Source organism: Ipomoea nil, unplaced genomic scaffold (genome assembly GCF_001879475.1).
Source record: "Ipomoea nil cultivar Tokyo-kokei standard unplaced genomic scaffold, Asagao_1.1 scaffold1407, whole genome shotgun sequence".
In the NCBI taxonomy this organism is placed as follows: Eukaryota; Viridiplantae; Streptophyta; class Magnoliopsida; order Solanales; family Convolvulaceae; genus Ipomoea; species Ipomoea nil.
In genome coordinates, this window is record NW_017617835.1 from 2,801,857 (window position 1) to 2,827,916 (window position 26,060).

The 26,060-nt window shown below is 39.0% G+C and overlaps 6 protein-coding genes across 6 annotated transcripts; 2 read left to right on the plus strand and 4 right to left on the minus strand.

The window, feature by feature from the left end:
- Positions 1-765: 765 nt before the first annotated feature.
- Positions 766-3,270, minus strand: LOC109186096 (thioredoxin-like 2, chloroplastic). Its single transcript, XM_019335998.1, has 4 exons — positions 2,804-3,270; positions 1,845-2,027; positions 1,364-1,528; positions 766-1,200 (listed from the first exon to the last, which is right to left on the minus strand). The coding sequence occupies exons 1-4, from the start codon at positions 3,002-3,004 to the stop codon at positions 1,048-1,050; spliced, it is 702 nt and encodes a 233-aa protein (XP_019191543.1). The 5' UTR covers positions 3,005-3,270; the 3' UTR covers positions 766-1,047.
- Positions 3,271-4,609: 1,339 nt separating this feature from the next.
- On the minus strand, positions 4,610-6,434 carry LOC109186768 (ectonucleotide pyrophosphatase/phosphodiesterase family member 3-like). The gene has a single exon (XM_019336891.1). It carries the CDS (start codon positions 6,201-6,203, stop codon positions 4,758-4,760), a length of 1,446 nt encoding a protein of 481 aa, XP_019192436.1. The 5' UTR covers positions 6,204-6,434; the 3' UTR covers positions 4,610-4,757.
- Positions 6,435-8,527: 2,093 nt separating this feature from the next.
- Positions 8,528-12,031, plus strand: LOC109186235. Its single transcript, XM_019336162.1, has 2 exons — positions 8,528-9,295; positions 9,434-12,031. Exons 1-2 carry the CDS (start codon positions 8,528-8,530, stop codon positions 12,029-12,031), a joined length of 3,366 nt encoding a protein of 1,121 aa, XP_019191707.1.
- A 141-nt stretch (positions 12,032-12,172) lies between these two features.
- Positions 12,173-15,270, plus strand: LOC109186769 (enhanced ethylene response protein 5). Its single transcript, XM_019336892.1, has 9 exons — positions 12,173-12,538; positions 13,138-13,271; positions 13,354-13,447; positions 13,531-13,895; positions 14,033-14,120; positions 14,257-14,333; positions 14,431-14,505; positions 14,605-14,710; positions 14,799-15,270. Exons 1-9 carry the CDS (start codon positions 12,368-12,370, stop codon positions 14,928-14,930), a joined length of 1,242 nt encoding a protein of 413 aa, XP_019192437.1. The 5' UTR covers positions 12,173-12,367; the 3' UTR covers positions 14,931-15,270.
- Positions 15,271-15,579: 309 nt separating this feature from the next.
- LOC109186090 (glutamate-rich WD repeat-containing protein 1) lies at positions 15,580-19,262 on the minus strand. Its single transcript, XM_019335990.1, has 12 exons — positions 19,117-19,262; positions 18,864-19,030; positions 18,440-18,518; positions 17,771-17,947; positions 17,551-17,649; positions 17,229-17,397; positions 16,991-17,097; positions 16,717-16,856; positions 16,568-16,640; positions 16,233-16,348; positions 15,998-16,115; positions 15,580-15,910 (listed from the first exon to the last, which is right to left on the minus strand). Exons 1-12 carry the CDS (start codon positions 19,162-19,164, stop codon positions 15,776-15,778), a joined length of 1,428 nt encoding a protein of 475 aa, XP_019191535.1. The 5' UTR covers positions 19,165-19,262; the 3' UTR covers positions 15,580-15,775.
- Positions 19,263-23,646: 4,384 nt separating this feature from the next.
- LOC109186121 (GATA transcription factor 21-like) lies at positions 23,647-25,544 on the minus strand. The gene is made up of 3 exons (XM_019336029.1): positions 25,121-25,544; positions 24,575-25,024; positions 23,647-24,413 (listed from the first exon to the last, which is right to left on the minus strand). The coding sequence occupies exons 1-3, from the start codon at positions 25,373-25,375 to the stop codon at positions 23,985-23,987; spliced, it is 1,134 nt and encodes a 377-aa protein (XP_019191574.1). The 5' UTR covers positions 25,376-25,544; the 3' UTR covers positions 23,647-23,984.
- Positions 25,545-26,060: the final 516 nt, after the last annotated feature.

Consider the following 26,060-nt stretch of genomic DNA (forward strand, 5'->3'; position numbering starts at 1 on the left):
AGAGAGAAGATAAAATGTTTCTTGCAAATATAAGGTTTTTGCATAAATGTGGGATCCACTTTGCCATCCTCTCTCAATCTCTCTTTTGTGTGTTGTAGAAATATGGGGTCCACTTTAATTTTTTTTATTATTATTATAAAATTAATTTTATTGTTTTTTTTCTCTTCCATCACATTTTCTCTTTTCTAATCACCTCCTCAAAAATCACAACAAAAACCCCACTATTGAGGATTAAGTGATTTTTGCACCTTAATGGTGTCCACACGGCCACACCCCAACCCAGCATAATTTTGAAGGAAACACGTCCACGCCCCAACCCCGCATAATTGTGAAGGAATAAATTATAGTAACTCTCACGCGTCCGATTCCAACTTGGTAAAATAAATTGTGGAGGAATAAATCATAGTGACTCAAGTTGATAGTAACTTAAGTGGAAGGGCCCACATTGCAGCTGCCAATTGTCATGGCAGCCCATTAGGTGAGAGGACTCACACTGATGCACTATAATTGATAAGGCAACTCATTAGGTGACCTGGAAGGATTCATACTGCGGTTGTTGGGAGGATTCATACTGCGGTTGTTAGGGCTCGATCTTCCTTCTTTACCCATAATCTGCCATGTATGAACCAACTCAACTACCCCTGTGGACACCTTTTTGTTTTTGTTTTTCGTTGAAATGAAGGAGAGCATTGAAAAGAGGACAATAACAACGGTAGGACACTCCTAGTGTTATAATTATCTTCCAACAAAGTGAAAAACAATGTCAAAGAGCCTTTGATATGGTTAAAATTACTTATTGTTGTGTGATATGGCAGTGGCACTGGACTAGTGCAGTACAATTATACTGGCTTCCATACAAAGAATTGAACAAGAGTGGTACCATAATGATATATATAAAGTTGCCTACTTCTCCCTAAAACCCTTAAAAAAGAATGTAAATATACAGGAATGGAACTATGAGCAAATTGCTGCTCTGGGCTAGCTTCTGACTCCATCGAATCAAAGGGAATGCGTGTCACGCAAAAATCTTTCAATCGAGCTGAGGAACTATAAGGAAGAAGAAGAAGAAGACGATGCTGCAGGCAAATCCTTCCCCACTAAAAGGGGCTCGAGTTTGAGATGTGCTGCTGTCAAAAGCGGGGGGCCAATGCTGCACCGAGCTGTGTTGTGTAACTCGATAGCATCTCTTACTTTCTGAAACTGCACAAACATCATAACATCGATTTTAGCAAAAAATCAAGAAAAAAAATTCAAAAAATCAAGAAAAAAACAAATTTAAGGAAGAAATTCAGAATGCGAGTGGAATCAAGCAATTTGAGCCAGCAGTAGCAGAAAGGAAATGTATATAAGATGTGTGACTTACTTTGGCAAGTGAGCAAGTGAAGGACTCCAATTGTCCATCGCTCCCGCGATAGAAGTGGAAATATGGAAGGACCCTTACGTTCAAATTCTTGCACATAGGTTTGTTTTCATCGAAATTTACTTTTAGGAACAAAATTTCGCGGTGCTCTTGTGCTGTTCTACAAAGCTGAAACGAGAGAGCAACAAACGACATCAGATTCTTAAACTTTTTTTGGAGAAAGAAAGCTATTTGTGTGTTTTGAGTGCACTCTACATTCGAATGGGCAAATTACCCGCATAATCATAGATTTCGTTCCTGGTGATCTTTACTTCTTTAATTTAACCACACACATACAATCCTTAATTTTCTTTTAAAGGGTGGAAATAAGTGAAAGTTCACCACAAAACTCTAAACATCTAAAGGTTCCACCATACTAGAAAGCAGTTGAATCCATTTTATGAATCTTCCATCATAACTTGATACATATGGAACAAAAACTAACCTTTGGAAACAGTGCTTTGCAAGATGCACACCAGGTGGCGTAGAATTCAACGATTACTAGTCTATCTCCAGCCTGACTTAAAGCATCCAAGAATTCTTGCGTAGAATGAATGTCAATCATGTTTGGCCCTGCGTTTCTCTCCCACCATTTAGGAGCCTGGGCTTGAGCAAGAGTCGCATGTACCTGGTTAAAATCCACCAAGAACTAAGCAACCACCACAAAGTGAGGTCTTTCGAGCAAATATATCAGTGATATACATGCATTGCACTTGTTCGTTGTGCATTAAACTTGACAAACATCAAAGATTAACCTTTTTTTTCTAAGTGTGAAACATATTGATTAGCCAAATAGTTGGTCAATTCAAAAGATCTTGCAGACCAAGAAAAGGTCATTTTAGTGTCTGCTTAGAAAGTCTCCATGACGGCAACCCAGCCAAGTTGGTTAGGATGTTGATTAGGTAACTACAAAGTTACAAGTTCTACTCTGGGTGAGAGCTGTTTATTGAACTTCTTGGTTTGAGCTGGTCAGCTATGAGCAACCTAGATCGATTAGGGTCACAGGCCGAAATTTACCATATACACACTATCGGGCAGTGGTTGCGGGTTTCCCTCATCACCCAAAAAAGTCTCCATAAGTTTCATTAACATCAAGTTTGCATAGTAATACTAAGATCAGAACATCAGATCATGTAAAAACATAAATCATCTCACAAAAAGGCAAAAGATTTATTTTTTTTAGAAAATTGTGGATCATCTAAAAGGCTAACTTAAGCAAAATAGTGATGAGTATTAATCCTATGGATCTGAGCAAAACCAATCCTGAACAGATGCACAAACTCACTCCTCTCCAGAAAACTGAAAGAACACTATGCATCGCCTAAAGATTTCATTTGAAATTATGAATCCGACAAAAAATTCTCCAGAATTCAAGAAAACCCTGGATAAAGCACAAGTCTTTACCTCAAAAAGAGGGAATCTCTTTGCGGGTGTGGAGGCAAATCCTGGAAGAAATTCACCAGAAGTGGAAGCACAATCTGAAACAGAACCAACCCTTCTCTGCGATCTCTGATTAGGCGCAGCAAGAGGAACACTCGACTGCCCAGTATTCACAGAAGAACAAAAAGAGGCGACACTCAAAGGAAACCCAAGCGTCCCAGCCATGAAAAGAAAAAGTGAAAGAAAAAAAAAGATCTTTTCTTATTAAGCTCCTGAGATTATTTTTTTTTTAATTCTTTGTGAGTTAGTATTTCTGGGATATATATAGTGTGTGTGATTCTATCAAATCAATGAAAAGGATTGGCAGTGTGAAAAATGGAAGCCCATTGGAAACGACGAGTCTTTAATTGGTTTTGATTTTTGGTTTGAAGTGGCGAGGGTTGATCAGGAAGGAATTGAATTCCCACGAGATTCAATTTGTGTGAACCATATTGCTCAAGATTAGTGCAGGTGGACCGGTAAGCTCTCAAGATATTGGTGATTCCCTTTTTGGCGTTTTCGCTGCTATCTCCGCGTTTGGATGCATAATTCATGCATGCAATCTTCTGTTCCAACTTTGTTACCTCCTCTAATTTCCAATCCATACAAATTTTAATTTCATAAACTTTTTATAATCGCTACATAAAGGTGCATTCTAGAAAGTCAGCCTTACCATTTTAGCTGGCAAATGACTATAAAAGATAAACTAGTCTAGCTAAATGTCAATAAACAGTTCTCACGAAGAAGTATGTTATGAATGTCAATAGACATCTTTAACGGAAAAGTGTACTTTGAGAAAGTCATCGTTATAATCTTAGCCAACAAAAGATCATAAAAAGTAAATCAGTATAGATGAATGTCAATAGACAGCTTCCGTGGAGAATCGAACGTGAAAACAAAATAAAGAAATTATCCATTGCACGATATCGTATTAGAAGGCTACAAGTTCACTTTTTGCTAATATCTTCTCAATTGAACACCCTCTCGGTTGAATTTATCTCACAAAAATCTTTGTGGTACGGTTTACCTCTCATGTGTGGTTTAAGACTATTACACAAAAGCATAATTTACGCAATATACACCACCACCTCATCACCTAAAAAAAGTTATTATTATTTTTGTGATTTTGTGATGGGTATAACCATTCAAAACTACTAAATATTCAATGGAGGGGAAGTATGGGAATCATCAAAAGGATGGCATGAATATCATTTTCACAGCTTCTATGGTTGCAAATTTGCATACCTTTCCTGTTTAAGAACTTTCCCGAATTCCAGATACATACAAGTCAAACAGCATTCACCTCAATAATAACCACACATTTGTATGTTCATGTTATTTAGCATGTGAGCCTTTAAGAAAATGTGTTTTGTAACTTCTACCATTCACAATTTCACATAGACCGACAACCCGACAGGACACAAAGAAAGGTCTTCGTCACTTTTGATCAGTCAAGGTTTCCCAATAACTTCCTTCAGGTGCCCGGTGAGATTCGAAACCCCACACTGCCATTAGAGCAAGACTTTTGAGTGATCGATCGAACCAACTAAGCTAGCTCCCCGTGGTAAATTGAGACGTTTTTAACTTTAGCGACTAAAGAATACAAATAGATCAAATGTTTAGAGCATTATACTGTCATTTCATTCTTTCTCTATATTGGCAGCAAGAGTTATTATGAACACAAGATTCACATTCAGAACTCAGAAGCCAGTCCTGCAAAAACTACAACAACATACTTCATAAGAAAGCAAATAACATGATGCCATCATTTTACCGACCAATTCATAACGATGATGTTATGTCCTCGACTCAGATAAAAACGACTATTTCTTCTGTTACTTCTCATACATGACAAACCCTACTACGAGTTCATCTTTGACGATTTTCACTTCTTCAGAAAACACACATCAGACATGTCTAACTTGCTTAAATAGGCCAACTAGTCTTTGAATGACTGGTTGGGTAAAAGAACTTCATCTGGAAACGACACTGTCCCATTATTTTCTGCACCATCTATGTTCAGTATTGTCGTGACCAAATTGTATATCTGAACATTCTCAAAAGATGGAATTTTGCGGCCCCTGGCAAACTGAGGTCCGTGTGCAATAAAAATGGTCCTCATCGAGAAGAATGCGTTGTCATAGCCATGTGCGCCACCACATTCTGCAGTTTTTGTGTTTGTCTGCTCAACCTTAAACGCTTCATCAACTAGCCCAATGATCGGAGGAATCCGATCACTGTCAGAATAATGCAGCCTACTAGGCAGCTCCTCCTTAAGAGAAACCTTCAAATACTGCCCATTATTAGCTGACTTTAACCCCTCGTTCATCTTGGAAACAACATCCTTAGCTGAGTAATTAGCTGGTGGACGAATGGCAAGCAATGGAGTATAATATTGGATCCAATCCTCGGGAATTTTAATCCAGGGAGCCAAATCATCTAAAAAGATTAGCTTTTTATCACATGTGCCTACCATCCCATGATCACCCAGCATTATAATGGAAACATCCTCAAAAATTCCTCGTTCTTCCAAACCTTGAATCAACCTCCCAATCAAACCATCGATCCTACCAACAGCCTCGGTGATCTGAGGATCATCGGGCCCTACTTTGTGACCCTGGTGATCAGGGTCTTCAAAATACAACGTCATAAACGAAGGAATTTCATCATCAGGCAGATCAAAATACTTCAACACAGTATCAACTCTATCCTCAAATGGCACAGAACCATCATACTGCTTACAATAAAACTCAGGGCAAGTCCAAGAACCTTTATGTACCTCAGAACCGGGCCAGAAATAAGTTGAAGCTTTCAAACCATGATTCACCACAGTCTCCCAAAGCGGCTCGCCTAGCCACCACTTGGGTTCATGGCTTTTCATACTGAAAGCCTGGCCAGTGTTAGGATCAAGAAAGTAATTATTCACAATCCCATGATAAGCAGGGTATAAACCAGTCACAATTGAGTAGTGATTGGGAAAAGTTAAAGTTGGGAACACTGGGATTAAACCCAATTCAGCCTCAGTCCCATTCTTGATCAATCTATCAATATTTGGAGTCTGGGTTTTGTACTGATACCCAAACCTAAACCCATCACAGGAAATCAAGAGAACAACTGGGTGCTTGAGCTTTGTGAGTGGTCTGGCCACATCAGAAGAAGATGAGGACTTGATAGAGGAGAAGAACAGAAAGGCAAAAGCAATAGCTGCAGAAACAGCAATGCAAGTGGTGGCCATTAGAGCAGTGAAAATCAGGGCAGTCGAAGTGGGTTTTGAATTGAAAGAGATCAAGCCTGCGGTTGAGTTGGGAGGGTCTTCTTCTTCATTTGCAGGAATTAGGGTAGCCCCATTGTTTGATGACAACAACGAGGCTGAATCTGAACCCATCACACACAGAATCAAATCGCCGAAACCACAACGGATATTCAAATCAGAGATCCTGGTTATCTGGGAAGTGCCACTCTGACTCCCAAAACAAACGAAACCACTCAAAAAGATGCAATTTTTAACAAAGTTTCAGCTTACCTGCAACTGGGAATGCTTCCAAATCTCTCTCACAAAGCAAATACTTAAACTTTTCTTGAAAATGTGTGGTGGGGTTTCGTGATTTTCCTGTTGAGGATGATACTGAGTGAGAAACCGATGCCTGCTCGCTTGATTTGTTGAAGACCACTCTGTAATACTGCAAATTAAGAATTTTTTTATTTATCAAAAATGACTTTAAATTTTGATAGAAGAAGTAAATCCAGTAATCCATATGTTTAACAACTTTAAATTTTATATTATATCTTATCTTATCACGAGACTTGATGATTGAAATAATTTACAATTTAATTTTTTATAATATTAAATTTAAAATTAATATGTAAAAAATATGTATTTTAAAATAACATTAAAAATATTATTAAATATAAAAAGTTAAATTTTGAGAAAATAAAAAATTAAATTTAAAAATTATAAGTAACTAATAATAATAAACAAACAATTCCAATTAACAAGAATCCAATTGCTCCGCAACATATGGTTTTTTTTATCGTGATCTGAGTTTGGCCTCCGATCGTGGCTCTTTCTCTTGGTAGTGCCCAAGAGGGTTTCTCCCTAGTGATATAGGGCTTATATTTAAGCGTGGTTTGATGGATTATTCGTGGTATATCTTTTCGTTCCTGTTAATCTTTGCCTGTCGCTTTCCCTGTTACGACATGGATCTCCGACAAATTGAGGATCGATGTGCAGAATTGACGCTCGCAGAGGAGGAGACCGGCGGCATGGAGGCTCCTGATCATCAGCCGATCCCCGATGCGGCGATTTGTCACAATCTGGAGGGGTGATTCCTGACGGAGAGGCATATAAAATTCGAATATATGCAACAGGTGATGGCCTCTGTTTGGAGGCCGGTGATGGGCATGCATGTGACTCCTTTGACGGAAGAATTGTTCCTGTTCCAATTCCCTCATTCGAAGGATCTGCAACGTGTGCTAGATGATGACCCGTGGACTTTCGAGAACCACACCTTTGTCTGCGAGCAAGTTCCTCGGGAAACTAAGACGGAGGAAGTCAAATTGGAGTTCATCCCTTTCTGGGTCCAGGTACACGGACTGCCGACAGTGTATGCATCTCCAGATTTCTTGGCGCAGATTGGAAATTATGTGGGGAGATTTGTCGCAATCAACCCACTCAATTTTGGCGGATCTTGGAGAAGCTTTTTCAGAATCAGGGTCCGTATGAATGTTGCTTCCCCGTTGAAAAGGCGAATGAAACTGGTTCGCAAGGATGGCTCGACACAATCGATCTCGTTTCGGTACGAACGACTGAGCACGTTCTGTTTCTGTTGCGGGATCCTTGGGCATTCGGATAAATTTTGCAGGCGAGTCTATGAAGATGGCATCTTACCTGAGGCGTTTCCGTTCGGTGCGTGGCTGAGGGCGGGTCAGAGGAGACAAGTGAAGCCTGTGGGGGCCAAGTGGCTGTTGGCATCCTCTTCACTGCAGCCGATGGAACCTTCTAATGTTGTTACAAGGCCGCTTCCGCAGGCAGTGATGGCCATGGAGGAGAATGGAGGACTACAGGGGGATTTAAAACGACGTAGGGAAGAGACTGGTACATCTGGAGAAACTCACGAGGAGGATGTTACGATGGTGGAAACCACAAAAAACTTGTTGACGGCGGGCCTGGTGGACCAGGTTCGCCAAGCCAAATGAGCATTCTGAGCTGGAACTGCCGGGGTTTGGGTGGCACCCGGGCAGTTCAGGAACTTTTGGGCATGGTGTCCAAACAGCGACCCTTCTTCGTCTTTCTAATCGAGATGAAAGCAAAAGGAGATCTAGTGGAGCAGGTGAGAGTGAAATTGGGGTTCGAAGGGGTGGTTACAGTGGACAGACAGGGGGTACAAGGGGGCGGGCTTGCGTTGTTCTGGAGGGATTCTGAGGCGGCTTCACTTTTGAGTTACTCAGATCACCACATAGATTTGGAAGTATCTATACCCGGTCAGACTACATGGAGGCTCACCGGCATTTATGGCAGTCCAGAGAGATCACAGAGACAGGACACTTGGGATTTGCTTCGACAGCTTAGCCACGAATCGGCATTGCCTTGGATTGTCGTTGGCGATTTCAACGATATATCCTGTCCATCAGAGAAGTGGGGGATTCATCCCCACCCGAATTCACTGATTCAATGATGCTTTGGGCGATTGTCGTTTGCATGATCTTGGGATGGTGGATGGCAATTTTACATGGGTTAAGGGTCGGGGAACAGAATCATGGGTAGAGGAACGGCTGGACAGGGCGATAGCAACGGTGGAGTGGATGGAAATCTATGAAGAAGCAGTGGTCCGTAATCTCTTTACGATTAACTCCGATCATAATGCTATTTTAGTTGATACGGATTCACGTCCAGTTCGGGCTGCAATGCGTTCTTTCCGGTTTGAGTCCGCATGGCTGCTAGAGGAGGGCTTTGCGAAGGTGGTTGGCGAGGCCTGGCATCAGTCCACGGGGATGAATTTCCAGCAACGCATTGCGTTGTGTGGCCGGCGGCTCTGGCGATGGGGAGGGGAGCACTATCAACGGTTCGGGAGTCGAATCAAGGACCTGCGTAGTTCGGTGGAACGGTTAAAAGAAGATCGAAGTCCGCAGGCATCTGACGAGCTTTTATTGGCACGCGGGGAACTAGAGTTGTTGATGCAGCAGGAAGAAGTCTTTTGGAGACAACGATCGAAGCAGCTATGGATGAAGCACGGTGATTCAAACACCAAGTATTTCCATAAAACCGCCTCTGCACGTAGGCGCCGGAACCTTCTGCTGCGCGTAAAAGACCCGGGCGGGACGTGGAAAGAAGGAACCGTTATGCACACGGAAATATTGAGGTATTTTAATGAAATTTTGTGTTCCGAAAACAGCAACCCGGGACTGTTTCACTGTGTCCAGCGCGGGGTAACAGATGAGATGAATGGCGCATTACTGCAGCCATTCACAATTGATGAGGTGAAGGCCGCTTTATTCTCCATGGCCCCGGAGAAAGCTCCTGGGCCGGACGGCATGTCGCCGGCCTTTTACCAACATTTCTAGCCTATTTTGGGACATGATCTTGCTGTTTTTGTTATCAATTGTGTGGTGTTTAAGAGTGTGCCAGAGGGTCTTAATGCCTCCAATATTGTGTTCCTGCCTAAAAAGAAAATCCCGGAAAGAGTGTCCGATCTACGTCCGATTGCTCTGTGTAATGTGATATATAAGATATTGGCCAAGATGTTGGCTAATAGAATGAAGGGGAGTCTGACACAGGTTGTGTCTCAATCTCAAAGTGCAATCGTGCCAGAGAGGCTTTTAACTGATAATATTATTTTGGCGAGTGAAATTGGGCATTATCTGAGAAAGAAGACCAATGGGGTTGTGGGATGGGTGGCGCTTAAGCTAGACATGGCTAAAGCGTACGACCGTATGGAATGGGCGTTCCTAGAGGGGATGCTGGGGGCACTGGGATTTGATAGAGGGTGGATAGAGTTACTGATGTTGTGCGTTTCAACAGTAAGCTATTCTATACAGGTGAATGGGGAGGCCGTAGGCACGGTTTGTCCCACTCGGGGTATTAGGCAAGGGGACCCGCTATCCCCTTATCTATTCATTATATGTGCCGAGGGTCTATCCATCCTTCTCCAACAGGCGGAGGCAAGGGGGGACATTCATAGTGTGCGTGTGTCTCGGGGGGCTCTGGCCATAACGCATCTATTCTTTGCTGACGACAATTTACTGTTCTTCAGGGCCAATCAACAGGAAGTTATGAAAATTAAGGAGTGTTTGGACCGTTATAGTGAGGCATCAGGACAGCGGGTTAACTTTGACAAGTCAATTGCAGTCTTCAGTTTAAACACAGTTGATGCAATGCGATCTTTGATTTCGTCATGCCTTGGGGTGCGTATGGCCACTGACTTAGGCCGTTATTTGGGTCTCCCATCAGTCCTTGGTAGAAATAAATCGGCCACATTTCGATATATCGAAGAGAAGGTACGGGAACGTATTGGGTCGTGGCAAAATCATTTTCTGTCGAGAGCAGGTAAGGAGGTCTTGCTCAAAAGCATCGTGCAATCTATGCCTATTTTTACTATGTCGACTTTTCTATTACCACTCCGTACATGTGATATACTTGAGAAATTATTCAACCGATTTTGGTGGGGTGGCGGTGCAACAGGAAGCAGGGGAATTCATTGGACAAATTGGAGAAAATTATGTGAACCGAAACTGAGAGGTGGCCTGGGGTTCAAAAGACTGCACGAATTTAACCTCGCTCTTCTTGCAAAACAAGGATGGCGCATTGTAATCCATCTCGACTCGTTGGTGAGCAGGTTGCTGAAAGCCAAATACTTCCCGAATTGCGGCTTCATGGAGGCAAAAATAGGGGGCATTCCAAGTTATATCTGGCGCAGTATCCTCGCTGGGCAGGAAGTGTTGAAGTTGGGGTTAGCCAGACGAATCGGCGACGGTGTGGACACCAAAATCTGGGGATGGCCTTGGCTTGCGAACTCCTCCAACCCGGCGATCAATACTCCATGCGTGGATGAACTACAAGATGCTAGGGTGAGTGGTTTACTTACTGATCGCGGCTGCTGGGATGCAGAAATTGTGTCCGATATTTTCCAAGTCGAAGACGTCCAACGTATTTTAACCACTCCGGTTAATACCCAGTTCAAGGATTCATGGCGGTGGTTAGGAGATTTGCGGGGGATGTACACTGTGAAGCATGGATACCGTCTTATTACGTCCATGGAAGGGCAGGATGATACCAATGTGAGTCCTACGGCCTGGAAAAAGTTATGGTCACTGCCGGTCCCTCCAAAGGTGAGAAATCTACTTTGGCGGTGTGCTCGTGGGGTGTTACCAGTGCGCAAAAACTTGAAATTGAAGCGGGTGTGGATTGGCGGAGGATGTCCACTGTGCGGCTTCTATACCGAGACTGTTAAACACTTGTTTGGGGAATGCAATTATGCGAGAGAGGCTTGGGGAGAGGATGGTGTTTTACAAGGAAGGAACTTGCAACAATTTATGGACCAGTATCTCGGATTAGTCAATGCGGATCAAGCCGTTAATTTTGCTGCCATCTTTTGGGTAATCTGGGAGATGAGAAACGATGCGGTGTGGCGAAATGTTTCGCCGAATTTGGCGGGAATGTGTGTGCGTGTAGCTGAACATATTACGAGCTGGAAAACAAGTTTCCGCAGGGGAATGAGTTTGGATGGTCACACAGGCAGTGTGGCTATGTGGAAACCCCCTCCAACTCATATGTTAAAATGCAATGTGGACGCGGTTGTGTTCTCGAACGGAGCTGGGATTGGGGCTGTCGTGAGAGATCACGGGGGACGCTTTGTGGCAGTTAGAAATGGTAGCATACCGGACAGTAGCGACCCCCTAATGGCGGAGGCAATTGCGGCCAAGGAAGCATTAACATGGATCAAGAGTCTACACTATGACAATATTATTTTAGAGTCTGATTGCTTAAATTTCTGTAATGCTTTTAATTCGCGTAATTTTGATTATTCGTACGTAGGTCTGATTGTTAAGCAATGTCGGTGTATTGCTAATGACATCGGTAACATCCGTGTTTGCCATGTCAAGAGATCAGCGAATCGAGTAGCTCATGAGCTAGCACGGGCAACCGATTCTTCGACTGTCTCTAGAACGTGGGATTTTATCCCGCCGCTTTATATCTCGAATTTGTTGAGCTATTAATGAATTAGTTACGGTTTGTTTCAAAAAAGAAAAATAATAATAAACAAAGAATAAAGAGTTATAAATAAGAGAGAGGAACTAACGTTTTTGGAAATATGTTTTTTTCGGTGAGAAATAAATGACGTCGTTTCCGTCTACATTGCTCACAGTTGACTGCCCTCTATTCTTCTTCTTCCTCGTCTAGCAAAATACCAAAACCCCAACCAGCTTTACCTTACGAGAACCCAAAACGCCAAACGACAGCGTTTCAATCGCCTTCGACGTCCCTCTTTTCACTGCGGGGGGAAAGAGAGAGAGAGAGAGAGAGAGAGAGAGAGAGTTGATCAAGATTCAAGAATGGCGGCGTATATGAGTATGGGAGAAGCACACAGGCGAATCACAGAGTACCTAAACCGCTTCAGCGACGCCGTTTCGTCTCAAGACGGCAAATCCCTCAGCCGGCTCTTCTTCATATCCTCCAATTCCTCCTTCCTCCTCTCTCTATCCGATGCTCTCAACACATTCCAGGTATATTCCATGTCTATATATGCATTCTAATGCACTATGCACAGACACTAAAATGCTTTTTTTTTTCTTCTTTATAAACATTGACAGTTCATACTCTGAAGGGTAGGTGGATTTTGTTGTAAAGTTCTTTGCTTTGCTGTGATTTGGACAATAAAAAATAAGTATAGTAGTTTTTTGTCTCTCTGAAATCATTTAAATAGCTCTTGAAATAGGTTATCTGGTTGAACTAGATAGGTTCACATCCCTTTATAGCCATAGAATTTCACTCTGGGATATGAAATATTTATTTTGGAAGTTTTACATTGGAACTAGATAGCTCATGGACTGTTTGGAAGTGAATTTGTGTTTGCAATTTGATCATGATAACAGTGTATCGTTTTATTGGCAAAGAAGCAAACTTACAATGCAATATCCTAGCCCGTTTAGTAAACTATGAGCTCCACTTTTTCATGCATTACCGCATTTTGCTGAGTTATATTTTATAGCAAAGTAGGTGTATTTGAGACAGAGCCTTTATCCATACAAATGCTCGAGAACTTCTAGATTTGGTGTGTGCAACGCGTAATTGATTGAAGATTTTTGTTGTCTGTATGCAACAGGATGCTAGTAGAGTGATTAGACAATCAGAGTGTTCTCAGTATTCAGACCTACTGCTTCCTTTATTCCGTGCTTTCCAGAGTTATAAACTCAATAATTTGGTCGAGACATACCAGGCTTTTGAAAAATCTGCCAAGTATGTGAAGCTTCTTATCTGATTTCACCATGTTTAGCTCGAGTTTCTATTATGCTCACATTGAGGATATGATGTGATACAGTTCATTCATTCAAGAGTTTCGCAACTGGGAATCAGCCTGGGCTTTGGAAGCACTTTATACTGTAGCATATGAAATTAGAATTCTTGCTGAAAGGGTAAGACTAATGTTTCTTTGCTCTTCATTTTTTTATTTAGATGAATTGACGTGAAGTATTGATACATGGTAGTGAACTTGTAGGCGGATAGAGAGCTGGCTTCCATGGGAAAAACCCCTGAGAAATTGAAAGGGGCGGGATCATTCCTCATGAAAGTGTTTGGGGCACTTGCGAGTAAAGGGCCCAAACGAGTTGGAGCATTATATGTGACATGCCAGCTTTTTAAGATTTATTTCAAGCTTGGAACAGTACACTTGTGTAAAAGTGTAACGAGAAGTATTGAAACTGCTCGGATTTTCGATTTTGAGGAATTTCCTCTCAGGGATAAGGTCACTTACATGTACTACACGGGTCGTTTGGAGGTCTACAACGAAAACTTTCCCACTGCTGATCAAAAGTTGTCATATGCCCTGGCACACTGCGATCCTCAAAAAGAGGGAAATGTAAGGTCTGTTAAGGTGCACTTCTTATTTCAAATATAACTAGCACGTATCCAATAATCTTCTGGTTTTATTTAAGAAAAATTATGTGGTTTAAGTTGATTTCACGTCCACTTAAAGATGCGTATTTAAAAATTATTGACAGGATGATACTCAAATATCTGATACCTGTGAAGCTTTCAATAGGAATCTTACCTAAAAGTTTACTCCTTGAGAAGTATAATCTGAATGAGGTACATGTCTCTTATTCATAGTTAGTTTACCTAAAAACTCAATTAGAACGATGGGGAGATCTAAAGTTCCATTCCATCGATAGATATGCCAGTTCTTGATTTTCTAACACAATCTATATAATTTACATTCATACAGTACAGTAACATCGTGCTTGCTCTCAGAAGGGGTGATCTTCGTCTTCTTCGAAGTGCTCTACAGGAGCATGAAGACCAGTATGTTTACTTTGTCCTGGTTTATCTGCAAATGAATCAATTTTTTTTTTATTTTCTACCTACAAGTTTGATCCTTATATTACATGCCTATGATTAGGTTCTTGAGGTCTGGTGTTTATCTTGTCTTGGAGAAGCTAGAGCTTCAAGTTTATCAGAGGTTAATGAAGAAGATGTAAGTTCAAATATTAACGGAGTTGTCCTTTGTCCCATTTTTTTTTTTTTTAATCTTGGAAATTTGCTGACTAGAAAACTACCGTAAATGTTTTGGCAGCTACATTATACAGAAGCAAAAGGATCCTAATAAAGCTCACCAAATTAAGCTAGATTTAATTGTAAAAGCCCTGAAGTGGCTTGAAATGGACATGGATGTGGATGAGGTATTTCTCTTTTTACTTTTTCTTTAAACGTTTTGATTTTCGTTCCTCTGACACTGCTAAATTTTAATTGTTGCTTCGCGTTGTACAGGTAGAATGCATAATGTCCATTCTAATCTATAAAAATCTTATGAAAGGCTATTTTGCTCACAAGAGCAAAGTGGTAGTTTTGAGCAAGCAAGATCCCTTCCCCAAATGGACAGGTAAACCGGGCAATTTATAGAGAGATGTAGTGGCTCTCGGTGCAGAATGAGTCCCAAGAAGTTATGGCACTAGTCGGAAATAAGCTATCGCATTCCTCCCGAGCAACAACATCATGATGATGCAAAAGCCATTCTGCAAGGAATATTGGAGATCCCTTTATGGGAAGGCCATTCTGACATGAAATTGATCATAGTTGTAAACAAACCATGCTATATATTGCTTCATTTTTGTTTGTATTCACATGAAACATTTCCTAAGTTCCGAAGTAGCTATCTCTATCCTTTGTGATTGCTTTCTTTAATGATCAGTTTCCAGATTCTGACACTAAATAAAGACTTGACATTTTCAATTTTGTGCAAGTCTAAATGCAAGAATGTAGAACTACATTTGGGAGCATCAACATTAAATTTCCCAGTGGTCAATCCCCTAGGATCATATCAAGAAATGTAAAAATGTGTGGTCTTATTAAGTGGCAAGAGAAATTCAAATTCACTATTCGAGAGTGGACACTGCTTAAAACTCACAATCACTATTCGATGGTGTATACTACTAAGTACCCTAACGGGCAAAAGGATTACAAAGAAATACGTTAGTTACTCAATTAGCAAAAGGTTAATGAGTTGCTCCCAATGTCTTTACTCTTTATTTTTGTAGAGGCAAAAAAAGGAGACAAAAGAGCAAAAGGTGGAAGAATAGATTATGTTTTTACATATATAGGATATGGGAAGCAGATGGAGAAAATTGGCAACCCTAGAATAAACCTATGTAAAAAATATGACAAATAAGTTGACTCTTACACAAACACAAAAATGTTAATGAAGAACACAAGGTTTGCTCTACAAGAAAAACATGTATATTTAGTTTTTAAGCTTCATTAGCAGGAGGAAGCATGTTTTCTATGTTTGATGGCATTAGGGTGTTGAAACCATCGGCTGCAGTGGATATAATCATTCCTGGAATCTGGGAATGCCAGTGAAGTTCCTTCAAGTCTTTCTGACCCTGTTATTAGGCACAACTCAGTGGTGAGAATAAAGTTTGGTGAATATATACAAGTTTTCACACATCAGATGGAGGACAAAGTATAACCTGATGAACAAAGAGGAGTTGTGGTGGCAAATCAGTAGGGGCATTCACTTGCTCCTTGGTTTTTGCTTTGAACTCTGCTTCCTCTTCCTCATCTCTTTCTAAAGAAAGGTCCCATATTCTGTGGATTTAAATGAAAGTAAAAGAGTTGTGGCAAATCAGTAAAAGGCAATCACGTCAAAAATTGAATCATAAAGAGACAAATATATAGAACAATATGTATGTATTGGGCCCTTACGTTAGTTGATTGTCCGATGACGTAACTGCCAGTGTTGATGCTTCATGTGGACTCCATTCAATAGATGTTATGGGGTGTTTATGGTACTCAAAGTGGGCAACTACAGCATCTCCTTCCTGTGCAGCATTAAAAAAAAAGTAATGACAAATATTTGATTAAGGATAGTATATATTACAATTAAATGATTAATGATTATCAGATCAAGGGGTTGAACAAAACTATGGTGTGCCAAAGTACACTGTGCTTGATGCACCGTGATAACACACCAAGTGAACATTTAGTTCATTCAATGTAGACAAGGATTATCAATGCCACAGAAGCAGAATGTGTCATACCTTGAGTAATCTAAGATCTCGAATGGAAAATGTTCCATCATCACTTCCAGATGCCAGCATACAACTTGCCAACCTAATACAAACCAAAAAAGTAAATAAAAGCTAAAAAAAAATGCTGTGAAGTAGCAAGTAAGATAATGTTTATAGACCTGTTCCAGGATATAACATTCACATCAGCATTGTGTGCCTTTATTGTTGCTGCAGGAGATTTTCCAATGCGTATATCCCATATTGCAATATTTTTATCCACAGAGCAAGACGCAAATACAGAAGGTTCTGTGGGGCTCCACTGTGTAGGAAGTAGAAAGTAAATTGTTTAGATAGAAATGCAAAAAATTGATAATAAGTGTGGGGAAATTTCCCCATCCAGAAAATTGCAGGCCCAACACATCAAACAATCCCAGGCCTTATAAGGAGAGGCACCTGTAGGTCTTCAACACTTGCAATGTGTCCAACAAAAGGTTTAGAATCAATATTCCAAGTTCCCTCAGATGTTGGCTCCCATAGATGAATAGCACTCTTGCAATCCCCTTGAAAGATAAGTAGCAAAAAAAATAAAGTAAATAAACTAAGATGCAGAAGTCCATTATTATATAGATTAATAGAAACCATAAGATGTAATGGTGGTGTGCAGAAGAGTGAAAATTATGCTCTGCAGTACCTGATACAAGCCTTCCAGGAACAAGAGGACTCCAGTCGATAGCATACCCTTCGTCCTTATGTCCACCAAATTTGACTAGAGGTGATTGATTAGAAACTGCCGAAGCCCCATGGCTAACATCACCTTGTGATTCTGCTAAAGCATTTAAATGGGAGCTGAAATCCCAAATCTACACAGACATCCAATAATATTCTAATTACACATAGTTACTATATAGGAGTATACAACTAAGGATGGATAATCTGTCGCCTCAAGCACATTTTCAAATACTGTGTAGGCTTAACAAAAAAATATTGGACAAACAGATAACACCAATTCTAACCTGAACATGCCCACTGTCTGACCATGAAGCACATATATGTGGGTTCTGGGTCATGGTACGTATGCGGTTAACACACCCTTCATGAAACACCTTACGAATCTGTGGAAATGATAAGGAAATAGTCACTAGACAACACACAAATTCATAAATACATATACATGCATACATACATATATTAAAATTTTCCAATTGTGCATGAAGCTAGGAATTAAGAAATAACCTGTAAAACAGGTGCTCCAGATCCACCAACTTCATCTTCATCATCATCACTATCACTACTATCACTTTCCATATCAGTACCTTCATCATTGTTTGACTTTGGTACTAACTCACGTCTCTTTCCAGATATATTAGATATCTTAAATACTCCAATAGAATTCCAGGAGCTTTTCTCAGCCTAAAAGAGAAAGGAACAATAAAATAAATGAGCTTAGTACCTCGATCATTGAATGAGCTAAAGAAGTTCTGTTCAATATTAGGGACCCAAAAGATCAAGAAATACATTGGTAAACACGTTCTATAAGATAATTTATTACATTTAGAGAACATTAAGAAAAAGAAAATAGTTCACTTCATAATTGATCTCTGTGTCAGACCACACTTGAACTATCACTTTGTGGTTACTAAAGGAAAGAAAAAAACAAAAACAAAAAATGATTTGCTCGAATGGATAAACTTTGAAAAACACACTATTCCATCAAAGGTACATCATTGCTCCTAAATCCAAGCCAAGCTTAATAAAAACAGTCTTAGATGTTACATGTTAATCATTCCTCTTCAATCCAAGACTACTATATCTTTTAAAAGGCAATACATCATAAAATTGCATTAAAAAAATTATATATAATTGCCGAAAATTTTGTGGAGATCAACTGAAAGCAAATTTCACCTGTGTCCCTGCCACACAGTACACAGTATGTGGAAATTCTGTCCGCACCAAACCTAGAGAGTCGCGTAGAATATCAAAGCTGCCAAATCACAAACCAAATTAAATTGCATAATCATGGATAAAACACACTAGACTGCAAAACCCCGTGCATATGACTCATTCTAAAATGTATTCCAAATGAACATGCAATATATTCAGCAGCATGCCAAAGTTTGTTGCTAAGAGTAAAAACCGAGTGACCATTCTACTTTTCTTAACAACCTAGTACCAAGTAAAAACAAAAAAGGAAGCAGCTTTTATGCAAATACACAAATTTCATCTTCCGGGTGACAATTTAGTACCAAGTTAAAACATAACCAACGAAAGGCCTAGAAAATTTGCTGATTTTGCTAAAAAATGATCGTTCACTAATATCTAATTATACCTTAAGCAAGGCCAGCCAATGTGGAAGGCATGGAGTGAGTTGTATGCAGAAGGATCGCACTGAAGCTCTTCTCCTTCCTCTAACTTGTCTACTCCAGGTTGCCACACCTTCGCCGGCGGCGAAGGTATTGAATTCGATGACGATGATCCTTCTCCTTTCTTCCCAGCCTGATTTATTTTATTTTAAAAAAAAAAATCAACAAATTTATTGAAAATTGGCTTCAGAATTTGAAATTAGAGGAAAATGATTGTACCTTGTTCTTGCGTTTAGCTTTTTTAGGGTTTTTGAGGCTTCGAACCATCTTTGTTTAGGTTAGGAAGATGGAGAACAGAGTAAAACTAGCAGCTCAGACGGAGACGAGGGTTTTGGAGTTAGGGTTTTATGGCCTTCTATTTTCTCTCTCTGTTTTTGTTTTTCTAAATATATATATTTTTTAAATAAAGAATACTGGGCCGGGCCACTTAATTTCAGTTGGATTGGGCTTAAACAGACTAATTGGGTTGTAAAGTATTGGACAGTTATGCCATGAACCCGGGTCAAGATACACAATTGATATACGTTCACAATTCAAATTGTGAATATTTAGTATATAAATTGTGTATTTTTAAATCCGGGTTCACAAAATATTTGCCTAAAATATTATATTGTACGAGAGTTAACATTTATCTAAGTATCTAACCTCACTTTCAATAATTGTTATATCATAGACCAGGGTTCACATTGCACTATGGACCCTGGTTCATGCGTCTGTGCTTTGTTTTATAACTTTTTGTGCCTTACGTTACGAAATTCTGTATCTTATGAGTATGAATTCTGTACTACAAATTAGTAATTGAAAGTTTTGCTTCATTCGCCGCTGCAGGGTGCATGCATAGTTCAAGTCCTACTATACCACGAACAACAACTGGTGGTATGAATTTGACCTTGTTGTGGACATTAATATACAAGTATTTAGAAGTTTGTAAGTCACTTAAAGTGATTTCGTGATCCTTTCAAAAAAAAAAAAAAAATGATACCCGTGATTGACCTTTTCCACCAATCTTCAATACATGTGTGGTGCCGGCCTTAAATTTAGGTTCAAACTTCCATCAATGTTTTCCATGACAGTTGAAGGCATGAATTAGTATCTTATTGAACAAGTAGGGCAGGCAGGCCATTGCATATCGATATATATATATATATATATATATATATATATATATATATATATATATATATGACATTGATAGGGTGTTTTGAAGGTGACTCCAAAAATGTCATGAATTGAATGTGTGATGAGAAGAATTACTTCAAGTCTTAATGGCAGACTCGTGCACGCCATTCGCACCTTAATTCAACAGTTCTCTTTCTGTAATTTTCATTATTTATCCATAAAAAAAAAGGTTTAATTTCAAAGAATATAATTTTTATCATATATCCGGCCTAGTTTTATTCAAGAAATTATAAATTAGAAAATAATAATTATGAGCATCAATAAGTGTATATCACGTTAAAAGATATTGAACACGTTGTATTTTCCTTGAGTTAATACTGGTAATCGATTATAGTAATTTTTCTCAATTTCATCCTAAATAACTTTGGTGACCTAATGTAGTCCCGAATTTTTGTGTTTTCGCTCAATTTAGTCATCTGTTTGTTATTTCGTCAAATTGATATTAAATAAATGGACAATTTAGTAATCTTAATATTGGTCCCTCTTTACTCTCAAACCTACGAAGTGCGAAATCCCTCTTTCTTTTACGAATTATTCCTAGAACTACAAATCAAATTGTATATTTACAGGTTCCGGAGTAATTATAAGAGTAATTTGTAAAAGAAAGAGATATTTCACCCTTCTTAGGTCTAGGAGTAAAAAGATGTAATTATTAAAATTACTGAATTATCCGTTTATTTAACATCAATTTGACGAAATAACAAACGGAAGACTAAATTGAGCAAAAACACAAAAGTCTGTGATTATATTGAATCACCAAAGTCGTTTAGAACGAAATAAAAAAAAATGTTATAATCGAAGATCATTTTGAATATTAACTCTATTTTCCTTCTATATACATATGAATAGAAAATAATGAATAATAATTTTTAGAAAAAATGTCAATTAGGAAAAAAAAAATTAAAAAAAATGTAAATTACTAACATTTCGCTCTCCCTCAAACATATGTGAAAGTGTGTGTGTGTGTGTATATATATATATATATATATATATATATATATATATATATATATATATATATATATATATATATATATGGAAGGGTTCAGGTGCGGGTATAGCTTCCCGTGCGATTGTGCGGTTAGATTTGAGCCGTTAATCAAATTTAGATCAACGGCTTAAATCAATGAAAATTAAAAAAAAAAAAAAAACGTGTCTCGAAGAAAGAAGCATAAGCTAAAAATGGCGCACCTAAGTGATAGAAACACACACCTTAAGTGTTAAATCTTAAGCACAAACTCAGGCACATTAAGTACAAAACCTACACACATTAAACACAACATCACACACATTAAGCACAAAACCCACGCACTTTAAATATTAACTCACAGACTTTAAGTTTCAACAACTACTGACATTAAGTACAAAACCCATGCACATTAAGCACAACCTCACGCACATTAAGCACAAAATCCACGCACTTTAATTATTAACTCACAGACTTTAAGTTTTAACAACTACTCACATTAAGCACAACCCCACGCACATTAAGCACAAACCTCACGCATCTTATATACAAAACTCACGCATATTAATCACAGATTCGCTCACCTTAATTTTGACCTAGATGCAAAAACTACAAAATTACCACCGCGTTTTTTTAAAAAATTTTGGTAATCCTAGACGTTGATTTAAGCGAGATGAATGGCCCAGATTAAACCGCACAACCGCACCTGGGCACCTTAACCTCACCCGAACCTAATTCTATATATATGTGTGTGTATATATATATATATATATATATATATATATATATATATATATACTATGAAAAGGAAAATGATAGATATATACTATGAAGTATAACGCCTGCCACGTGTTCAAATTTTATTGGAGGAAGAAAATAAAATAGTTATTTTGGTGAGAAATAAGATAAAGAATTAGTTCCCAAAGTGATCCTTGACATTGTCATCGATTATAAATTTTACACAAAATGATCTCTTAATTATGCACACTTTTACTTTTTTTAATCATTCGTTAGTTATAATGACGACTAAATTGAGTGAATTTTTGCATAGTCGATGACTATTTTGGATGAATTGGTAGTGATGACCAAATTGAAAATTATGAGATAGTTAAATAATTATTTTGAGTATGATCTCGAAAATAAAACTTGGTTGTCCATATTTAAAAAAAAATGAAGGATGGAGAATTAGGGTTAGAAAAAAAAAATGAGATGCCATTTTTTACAAATGAGATAAATTTGAATGAATAAATCAAACATATTTATCCCAAAATGATGCATGTTTAGATTTCTTAATCTTTCTCTATGCATATGGACCAAAACAATGTGTATTTTCACTAAAATTCGTGAGTATTAGCAGCTAGGATCAAGAGCTCCAAACATCCGCCCAATTACAATCTGGCCTCCTCCCAACCTGTGACATGTTTTGATACGAATTGTCAGATAAAACACTTATTACATATACTATGTCAAAAATTATAACTAATAATTTTATTTTCTTATATTTACATAACATGCATGCACTTAATCAGCAACACGTTTTGATAGCAAGATGCTTGACTCGGGCAAAAAAGGTGTAGCTGCTCCATACCCAAAGCCAAGAATATAATTAATGGTGTGTTTGGTTCGCACATAGGAATCGGAATCGGAATGAGTATCAAATACTTGGTAATGGTAATGGGTTTTGGTGAAAGTATTTAACATGTTTGATAGTATGGTAGAATGAGAATGGTTACTAATAGTAGTGCTTGAGAATGAATAAGGGAATGAAACCCTTATTTTATTTGGGTATGGGTTTTTTAATTCATGGGGTATTCGAAACCCATAGTAGTGTTCTAAAAACATATCAACCAAACAGCAACAATCACTTTCATACCTATTCCTATGGGCAAAACCCACCAACCAAACACACCCTAAATCATTGACATTTGATTAAGGATGGATAAGTTCCTTCCCCTCAACCACAGCAAATGATACTAATTAATCCCATCCACGCATGTAGTAACGCTTTTGAGAAAACTACTACACTAACAATTATAACTAACACTTGATCAAGAATTTACCCCGCAATCAGTCCATCGGCCACATTTTAGTCTTCTCCATGTGTGCATAATGGATCCAAGTCAGATCTTCCAGCATCCTTGGGCCTTTTTACCATACAAACTTCTAGTGAGATTCGAACCTCTACAGACCCGTCATGATCTTTAAGTCAGACAACGAACCAACTATGCTAATTCCCAGACATAATTATTTAATTTGATTGCTTAATTGGTGGTGTTTTAATTTGCTTCTCCGTGAGATGTGTGTAACCCCAAACGCCTTATGGGAGCACCAAAAGCTACTGTACATAGTTGCAGGCTGGCTAGGGTAGGGTGTTGATGGCGAAACATGAATCATCATTGTTTGTATGCTTCTTAGGAGCCATTCAGCATTATTCAGGCCACCACTACTGCAGATCTGCAGTGTTTTCCTTCTCAATATCCGAACATCTTTCTTTGTCTTTTCTTGCTCCCATTCCTTTTTAATCTCAATCCTCAATGATCCAGTACCATAAAACACAACAAAAAAAAAAACGTCATTCGCTTGTACGAGAAACCGCCCAAAAAAAAAAAAAAAACATTATTAATATATTAGCTGGAATGATTAAGTGAGTACAGCCTTGTTATTGAAAACAAGAGACCAATATAATGGTGTCGTCCTTTCTTGTTCCATACTATCTCAACTTAGCCATGGACGACGACGATGACGTACGACAGACGATGATGAGTTCATTATTGCCACTAATTATTATTCTTAATTTTCTCGTTCTAACTTAACTATGATGTCTCATTGTCACACAAACTAGGCTAGGCTAGCTATATATCTACCTAGCTACCTGCTAAACAAACAGATCAGACCAAGAAAGAAAGAAAGTAATGATTGAAACTGGTGGGTGGGTCGTTAATTAGCTGTGAACCAGACCGCAGGATAGGGCCATTAGCAAGATGGCGGCGTCTTTCTCGTCTTGCGGGAAAACGCGGTGATACGCCGAGTTTTTGCTCAGTTTTATCAAGAAATCCTCGAACCCATTCATCTTATTCTTCTTCTTCTTCTTCGTCTTCTTCGCTTCGTGGTCGGAGGGCCGCTCGCCGGCCACAATCTTGTAGCGTTTCTTGAAGGGCGTGACTTCGTCGTGGTGGTGGTGGTGGTTAACGCCGGTGGCGGGGTTTTTCGCCGCCGCTGTCGTCGGCTTCTCTTTTGTTGGTTTCGCCTTATTGATGTTCAGTGAGGATTCTGCTGCTCCGGTTGCCGCTGCAGCCGCCGCCTTTGCGGCGGCCGCGGCCATAGCTCGCCTCGCCTTTCTTTGTCTTATTCCACACGCGTTGCAAAGCGACTAAATCAACACCCAAAAAGATTAAAATAAATAAATTAATTAATTAAATCTTGACAAGACAAAAATAAAACTATTTTAATTAAAATTACTTTAAAATATATTACTATACGAGAATTTTAGTACATACTCTAGTAGTATAGTAATAGTTTATATTTAATTACCTTAGGGCCTTTTGGACCGCTTCTCCAAAGAGGGGTCTTGGTAGTGTTACAATCAGCACAAACCCTAATTGGGACAACATTACTGCTACTATGATTGGAGGAGCTGTTGCTGCTATGCTCAGATTCCAAACAAGAAGAAGCCCTTTTCTGATCTTCAATAATCTTCATCATCTCAGTAGTAGCAGTAGTAGTAGTAGCAGCAACAACCGTAGTAGTAATAGTAGTAGCGGTGCTTGCCATGGTGGCTACCTGGCAAGCGCGATTCGATCCCGAGCTCTTCATCTTCTGCATCACCCTCATCTTTGAAGACATCCACTTAACAGGAATTATTCCCTCATCATGAGTATGATGATCATTACTGTCTTCACAATTAGTACTCCTCCATAAACTTGCCTTTGTTTTAGGCCCTTGATCATATGATCCACCATTTGCAGCATGATTATTATCAACCTGTATAAACATATTTCCAAATAAGTAACAAAAAAAAGGGAATTGAAATAATTAAACTAAGTGATCATAGCATGAAAGTATAGTATATAAATATACCTTGGGGTGTTGTGGATAGAAGAATTGAGGATCAGAATCATAGTAGAGCTGAGGTTGATTATCCCAGGATGATCTTGAGTTTAAGAAAAGATGAGATGGTTGGGAGTGAGCAGAGGATGATGAAGAGACATTATGGTAGTTTGGAGTAGTAAAATTAAGGTTATGGTTTTGATGATGATGATGATCATGATCTTCATTACTCAGCTCAAAAGGGAAAGGAGAAGATGAAGAATTTGCACTATAAGGTGGAGTCATGGCCGGGAAGATCAGATCAGATATGATGATGTAGAGGAATTGATCTGAATTTAACAACAAAAAATGCAACAAATTCTCTCTCTCTCTCTCTTTCTTCGTGTGATCCAAATGATAGGCTGGCCAGCTAAATATATGGTATTGGATGGGGGGTGGAATGGAGAAGGGGGCCAAAAAATTACAAGACTGTTAAAACTCTTTATTAAGAAGGTGTTGAGCATGAGGTCCGTTGAAAATTTAAGCTCGTATGTATGAAATAATGTTGGGTGTCGGTCAAGTTGGTCGAGTTCAGCCCTGTTCGATTCGAGACGAGACCGTGTGGTTTACTATGGAGGAATGTACGTGGTTAAATGATTAATGTCCACTCACTTATAACCAATTCATTTTAAGTAAGTGTGCTTGAGTTACATCAGTCACAAGATGACTGGTCCATTGGGAGATCCAATTGATATTAGAACCGAGGTGGGATTAGTGATAGAGGCCAAGAACTGAGAACATAACTGTGCGGCATGACTTTTCATGGAGGGATGTGGTATTTTTAAAAGAATTATATTTTCATATTGTGTCTGACTGAAACTCATCACATGCGAAACGAATACCAGTGTAGTATGAAAAAACAAAAACTAGAGTTGTGAATTCATAAGCTTGGTTAGCCTAATTGCTAAAAGGGAAGTCTCGTAATTTATAC

Excerpts from the sequence above, each read along its gene's own strand:
- LOC109186121 (XM_019336029.1), bottom strand. The coding sequence starts at position 25,375 with ATGACTCCACCTTATAGTGCAAATTCTTCATCTTCTCCTTTCCCTTTT. Across the intron at positions 25,025-25,120 it reads TCTATCCACAACACCCCAAG|GTTGATAATAATCATGCTGC; the intron begins GTATATTTATAT and ends ATGTTTATACAG. Across the intron at positions 24,414-24,574 it reads GCGGTCCAAAAGGCCCTAAG|TCGCTTTGCAACGCGTGTGG; the intron begins GTAATTAAATAT and ends GTGTTGATTTAG.
- LOC109186090 (XM_019335990.1), bottom strand. The coding sequence starts at position 19,164 with ATGGTTCGAAGCCTCAAAAACCCTAAAAAAGCTAAACGCAAGAACAAG. Across the intron at positions 17,650-17,770 it reads CTGGAGCACCTGTTTTACAG|ATTCGTAAGGTGTTTCATGA; the intron begins GTTATTTCTTAA and ends TCATTTCCACAG. Across the intron at positions 16,116-16,232 it reads TCATCGGACAATCAACTAAC|AATATGGGACCTTTCTTTAG; the intron begins GTAAGGGCCCAA and ends TTAAATCCACAG.
- LOC109186096 (XM_019335998.1), bottom strand. The coding sequence starts at position 3,004 with ATGGCTGGGACGCTTGGGTTTCCTTTGAGTGTCGCCTCTTTTTGTTCT. Across the intron at positions 2,028-2,803 it reads AGAGATTCCCTCTTTTTGAG|GTACATGCGACTCTTGCTCA; the intron begins GTAAAGACTTGT and ends GATTTTAACCAG. Across the intron at positions 1,201-1,363 it reads TCACTTGCTCACTTGCCAAA|TTTCAGAAAGTAAGAGATGC; the intron begins GTAAGTCACACA and ends ATGTTTGTGCAG.
- LOC109186235 (XM_019336162.1), top strand. The coding sequence starts at position 8,528 with ATGGTGGATGGCAATTTTACATGGGTTAAGGGTCGGGGAACAGAATCA. Across the intron at positions 9,296-9,433 it reads AGCCATTCACAATTGATGAG|AGTGTGCCAGAGGGTCTTAA; the intron begins GTGAAGGCCGCT and ends GTGGTGTTTAAG.
- LOC109186769 (XM_019336892.1), top strand. The coding sequence starts at position 12,368 with ATGGCGGCGTATATGAGTATGGGAGAAGCACACAGGCGAATCACAGAG. Across the intron at positions 13,448-13,530 it reads TTAGAATTCTTGCTGAAAGG|GCGGATAGAGAGCTGGCTTC; the intron begins GTAAGACTAATG and ends GTGAACTTGTAG. Across the intron at positions 14,711-14,798 it reads TGGACATGGATGTGGATGAG|GTAGAATGCATAATGTCCAT; the intron begins GTATTTCTCTTT and ends CGCGTTGTACAG.
- LOC109186768 (XM_019336891.1), bottom strand. The coding sequence starts at position 6,203 with ATGGGTTCAGATTCAGCCTCGTTGTTGTCATCAAACAATGGGGCTACC.